This window comes from Oryzias melastigma, linkage group LG6, assembly GCF_002922805.2.
Source record: "Oryzias melastigma strain HK-1 linkage group LG6, ASM292280v2, whole genome shotgun sequence".
Taxonomy (NCBI): domain Eukaryota; kingdom Metazoa; phylum Chordata; class Actinopteri; order Beloniformes; family Adrianichthyidae; genus Oryzias; species Oryzias melastigma.
Window position 1 is genome coordinate 12840965 of NC_050517.1, and position 6420 is coordinate 12847384.

The 6420-nt window shown below is 38.5% G+C and overlaps 1 protein-coding gene and 1 pseudogene across 2 annotated transcripts in view; one reads left to right on the top strand and one right to left on the bottom strand.

Moving 5' to 3' along the window:
* Positions 1-1164: 1164 nt before the first annotated feature.
* LOC118598841 lies at positions 1165-2229 on the bottom strand (annotated as a pseudogene).
* Positions 2230-3625: 1396 nt separating this feature from the next.
* The window catches only part of parvb (parvin, beta), an 18858-nt gene continuing 16063 nt past the window's right edge, over positions 3626-6420 (top strand). The window contains exon 1 of one of the 2 annotated variants that reach the window (XM_024281247.2): positions 3626-4331. In XM_024281247.2, the coding sequence (XP_024137015.1) occupies positions 4247-4331 (85 nt within the window). In that variant the 5' untranslated portion in view covers positions 3626-4246. The remainder of the gene's footprint in view (positions 4332-6420) is intronic. The other variant, XR_002920216.2, reaches the window with a different exon arrangement.

Sequence of the window (6420 nt, forward strand, 5' to 3'; positions counted from 1 at the left end):
GTCAGATTTCTACAAGTTAGAAATAAAAGCAAGGTAATCGGACCATTAATAACAACAAAATAAAATGATCTGGAAGGACGGATATACAGTAATTACCTGGCGGCCCCCGGGCCTTGACTTTGACACGTGGCTTATAATATTGTAAAATTTGATTTTATTTTTCTTTGTAAAGTACATTTTATTTATATAAGGTTGCTCCAGTTACGTTTTGGCAGAAGATAGCAGAACAGTTGCAATGAAAAGATAATTTGCATGAAAAAAAAAAAAGTCACAGAATATTTTGACTTGCTGTCAATCATGGTAATGAAAATCTTCTTTTTTAGGTGGTACTGTGTCTTTTGGGATGATTTTTAGGTCTCGTATTTTTGGGACAGCTGAGTATTTTCTGCTTTACAGTTGGTGTTATGCATGAGTACATATACATTCAGCTTTAGCCATAAACGGCGCAACATTGTTTGAAATACTTATCTCGAGTGCTACCCAACTGGATGAGATTTTATTTTTCTTTATAAAGCACATTTTATTTCTATAAGGTTGGCATGGTTACGGTTTGCCGGAGGGATATGTAGAAGAAGAGAAAGGAGTTGTTTGGTTCTGGAAGTGTTATTGTACGGGAAACAAGGTATAATACAAAATGTCTTCCTAGAAAAAGAAAGCAGGCCTCCCTGTGCTGTTCTTACCCACATCCCTGGAAAGCAACACGTAAGGGTGGTTGCTCAAGAATCGTGTCCTTACAGTATCAAATGCAGCAGATAAATCCAGTTAGACAAGAAAGATCAACTAGGTTGACAAAGCTGTTAAAACAGACATCTGCTTTTAGTTTTAACAATAGGAGGAAACTCTTTATGTAGATCTACATTACATTTCTAATATCTCTACATTGACTCATGCCACAGCTCACTGCGTTTCCCTTTAAAACTGCTAAAACTGGTCTGATCAAGTTCTGTTACAAACCTGAGATAAACTCCCCCACACTTCAAACGGCATTACAATAAAACAGCAGAATTCTTCTTTTTGTTGAAGAAAACTGGAGAATTTAACCCTCAAAGAAAGGCCATTTCCTCTTTAGAAACAGACACACAGGGTGGAATACAATGATCATTGATGCTCCAAGATCACAGTCAGTAAGAAGCTCCACGTGCCCAGAATCTAGAAGTTGGGTCTGATGGCGTTAGTTGGTCTTCCAGTAGTAAACAAAGGCTGCAACCAACACTATTGAAGCTGCAATGGTCACCTTTTTCCATGGTAAAGATCTTATGATAACACCATTCCAGCCTCCCTGCTGTACCAGCCAGAAACAAAGCCGTTCTCTGATAACTTGCAGTGTCCAGTTGATTACTAATCTCATGGTCTCTTCATCGTTGGTGGTCAGTGCCTTGTGTATGAATTTGGAGGCCAGGAATAAGAGACTCCACTCGACCCCAGTGTATCTCATCATCAATGATTATCCTGGCAACTTTCATGAAGATGTGCCGTGCATGGCCTCCAGTCTGCTTGATCAATCTCTGTATCTCTTCATTTTTGCTTAAGTTTTCTGCATTCTTCAGCAGCCTCTCCACCACTTCTTTGATTTTTGGATCTTCCTGTTCGTTTGGGCTTCCTCCCAGATCCTCACACGACACACGTAAACCAGGGTCTTCTAATTTAATGCTTTCAATCACATATCCTCTTAGGATCACCGCTCCTTTCTTTAAGATTTGCTCCAAGATGGGATCATCAAACACATCTTTGGCGCCCCACAGCTCCTCGCCCTCTGTGATATCCTCCCCTCCGCCGTTAGCAGCCATGGACCCAGAAGACGGGAACGTCAGACCTGTGCCTCCAACTTATAGCGTCGGTTCAAACTGAAAGTACCACGGAGGACGTGAAGTCTGCTGCCAGTCTCGAGCTTCATTAAACATGCAAGTCCTGTCAAGCCCAGGAAAACCATGACGGCAGGGCCAACCTTTATCCGTATTGCTAAAAAAAAAAAAAAGAGGTTTCATTGTTTGTTGGAAACTCACTTCCTGATGACATTACTTTAGTCAAGTGATTATCGACCTAAACGTGACTTTCCTTTTTAAAAAGTATTTTATGTTCTGCTTTGTTTTTAACTTTCTTTTTTTGATGCAAAGTGACAGAACAAACACATATACAGAGAGAAAATCGACTCATCTGATTTATGACAATATGGAGAGAAAACAGTATCATCTTATTTGTGTGTGTGTATTTTTGTAAGTAACTCGTGTTTGCATGTTTGTGAGTGACTTTGGATTTGTGTAATTCATTTTTGATTTGTAACTCATCCAGTACATTTTTTGTGTAACTTTATGCACTTGCAATTGTGTATTCACATGTAAAACATGACACAATACATTCAAATGTACGCATGCACAACTTTAAAGGGGCTCTACCATGAAAATTCTACTTTTTGAGGTTTTAAATGCATTTTACTGTTCATTCCTCACTATCAAGAACCTCAAAGTAGTATTTTGATGTGTTCATGCTTCTAAGATTAATCCTCTAACAACCTGCGCTGTCTGCAGCAGCCCCTCCCATACCCATGAAAATGAGCGGTTGGAAACGTGCTGACTCAAGAACAATGCCAACAGCTCCCTCCAGTAAGAGTCTCTGCTGCAAGCTCCGCCCCCAGGCTACAACGAACACACCCCCACTTTCTCCGTGGAGCTGTGGTGCAGAGGTGGTTCTCCCCTGCCACCAGACTCTGTCTCCTGGCAGGGATAACTACCTTCCTCTTCCTCTCTCTGAGACATTTTCCAAGGTGGTCTCAGTTCGTTTCCAATCGGACTGAACTTCGGTTCTCTCTGAGATTCCTCAGTCTGAATATGAAACAAACTGAGAGCGGAACAACTGAACCAAAACGGCCACCCTACCCGACAGTTACGTGATGTAACAGGTGATCGGAGAGCCGCGGACAAATGTAGAGCATTAGATTGTCATGTTAGCCAAAAGGAAATTATTAGTTCAACTGTTTACTTGTTAGAACGTTTATTTTATCATCACCAAAAAAACATATAACTCGTCATCTTAAAAGCTCTAAAGCAGTTCAAACAGAATTCTCTTAAAAACAATGTCATAAAACCACAACGATGAGACACGGACACTAATTTAAATGTGGTTGGATGAATTCAGGCTCAATAAAACAACTTTTAACATGATCCACATTGATTCTATCGACTTGTTTTTAGCGTGTATACCTGTAGCGTCTCCAGTAACCGTCATGCAGGATTCCTCCGTGGTACCAAAGCAGCAGTAAAAAGTGTTGAGCCTGGCCTTCTTACAGATGCTCAAAATCCATAAGTAAAATAAAAAGTTTGAATAAGTGAAAAATCCTGGCAAGCAATTGCAAACTGCAGCGAATCCATCTTTCTCTTCTGTTTTGACCCACTCCTATTGCTGCTGGTCAATGATTGAGGAGATCCTTAGTCACGTGGTTTTGCTTACAATGTTTGGTTGCTGAGGACGCTCAGGGAGGCAGGCTCAAGGATGACGTCATGAAATTGGTGGGACCGACAAGGAGCAAAAGGCGGTCCCTCATAGGTGGAGTCGTTTTACTTCCGGGTATAAAAACGGTCCACAAAAATGACTCAGATTTCATAGTTAATTAGTTTTTTAGTGTTGCTAAGTTAACAAATTATCATAGATATGGAAATAGTTTACTCTGAGAGGCCGATGAAAATCATGGTAGGGCCCTTTTAAATTACAGCAACTTAAAAGACACACAAATCTTCTTGTGTGCTTTAACTAATATTAATTATTTCTTTTCCCTGATGTGTTCTATTTTATTGTGCTCAGGATCCTCCCTGTATAAGGTTGTTTTTGTGTGTTCAGTCTCCCTCACAATAAAATTCATCCTGTAAATTAAGATTTTTTAACATATTTTTTTATATCTTTGTAACGTTTTAAGTTAGTTGTGAGAGATGTTATTTACTGATGTAGCTATTATTTTAAAAACTGTACATGAATAAAGTGTGGTTGGTTCTAACTTCGACGATGTCAGCCTTCACCTGTAGAGGGCGCTGTAGTCCCGCCCCAGGCAGCAGAGTGGCTCTCTCTCCCACGTGCTCCTGTTTGTGATGTCCAGCCTCTCTGACGATGACGGTGACTCGATGCCCCCCCGCCAACCGGCGGCGTAGAGCAGCAGCGGTCAGCCGGGACAGGGGTTTAGTGAGGTGATCTCTTTCTCTCTGTTTCTCTCTCTGTCTCCTGAAGAGCGCGCGCGCCTCTAGTCCTCCATCTGCGAGTAATGCAGTCCAGTAAGATGAAGAAGGACGAGTCCTTTCTCGGGAAACTGGGAGGCAGCCTGGCCAGGAAGAAGAAGAGTAAAGAAGGTGAGTCAGCTGGAGCAGAACCGTGCTTTCATTCTGTAGGAGCCGCGTGTCTGTGGGTAAAAGGCCATCACTCCCTCTGGATGGTTTCTGTCCATGGTTCTGCTACAGACATGCTTTATGGTACAGAAAATGTTCTCTTTTTATTTAATGATTTATTTACCATCAAATTCCACAAATATATCAAGTTTGTTGACATAATTGTTGCCCTTTGGTTTAGACAACAGCAAAACCTTCAGGCATCCAAGACATATAAATAGATCACACACACACACATGGTGGCCTGAGGTTGGGTTACCAGTGTATTAAGATATAAGGATACAAGAATGTGACTTCTTTTGTTTGTGGGGAGTCTGAACTGCTTACTTTTCTGCTATATCTGGGTAGTACCACCCCCACAGAGAGTGACCGCTTAGGTGGACAGTTGCAAAACTTATTTCCTTGGTGTGAGTGTATGAGTGTGGGAGTGAGTGATAGACATGTGTTTGTAATTTCCATTCTTGGCTGGACCACCAGCAGAGCGTTTGAGTCATTTGAGCTGTTTGGTAGCCTTGTTTCATTCAGTTTTGGACTTCTAATCTTAATTGCTTCTCTTCATTTAAAATGTTTACTCTTTTAGCTAGGGGTGTATATTAGCAAGAGTCTGACTATACGATACTTATCACGATACATGTGTCACAATGCGATATGTATCCCATAATATCCCAAGACAATATTTTACGTGTTTTTTAAAGGTTAAGACAAAGAAAAATACATATAGAACTACATATTTACTTATAAATAATTAACTAAATATCCTCTTGGCAGCTTTTTAAATAGAAACAAGTATCAGTTTTGCCAAATGAAAAATCGCGATATTTCTCTGGATTAAGATTTTCTTACACCCCTACTTTTAGTTTTCTATTGTGGCTCTAAAGGAAAAATAAATGTTATTAGTAGGGCTGTGAACATTAACGCATTAACACACGTGATTAATTAAAAAGAATTTACACGTTAATATGAATTACACAAATTAATTGAAGAAACAGTCCTTCACTTTAACTCGGTGGTTCAGGGTTCCACATCATGCGTTAAAACATTTGGTCGGTATTAATCCGCTTATACAATGGTTGCTTACAAAATAAGTAAATATTCAATCGGCTTTTAGTTCTTTATTCTTGCTATTTTTGTGGTGTAGATAACTTTTTCACAAAAAATGATTTGATCCATAGTCTGATGCCATATTGTACAAACACATTTTACCAGGTAAAACATTGTGATTATTCGTGATTATTCCCATCACAAAAGTGCGATTAATCCGATTTTTTTTGTAATGAATTGACACGAATCAAAAATGAATGTTGTAAATGTAGAGTTTCGTGTGGGATTTCATAGTGTTTATTCGCAGATAATAAGTGGTTGGCAAATACTGAGACTAAAAAAAAAACAATTATAGCGATTCATTGCAATTAATTTTTTCCAGTTTGTGATTAATTATTAGTTTTATTAGTTATTAGTTTTAAAAATTAACTGTAAAGTAAAAAGTAAGTGGTAAAATACAAAAGTTGACTGACTTAAACTTTATTTAACTCATTCACAAACAGTTGAAGGACAGTAGTATCCCTCAATAAGACTCCTCACAGCTGTAATTCTCCCACAATCCTTCATAGTTTACCAATGTCACACAACTAAAACACGAAGAGATTTTTTTTAGCTTTGTTTACATCTGAAAATCAATATGAGTTTAAAAAAGACAACCAGAATTCATAATTAAGTCAAAAAAGACAACCAGAATTCATAATTAAGTCATAATCCACCAGATTAGAAGGCAGATTTTCTATTTATAAGGATTTTAAGTGTGGTTCAAAAATACAGTTGGGGTCACTTAATTAGCTGTGATTTAACTTTAGTGATTTTATTAGATTTATTAGTTTTTGTCTAAGATTCACCACAAATATTCACCACAAACAGTCATTTTTTAAAGTCATTGCTGATATTACACTACCTGCTATTACTACATTTACTTCATTGAGATGATTTTATGTGACACAAAATGTATTTTATTTTGATAGGAAGTCATGTGAACCTCTGTCAAAAGTTAACTACTTAATTT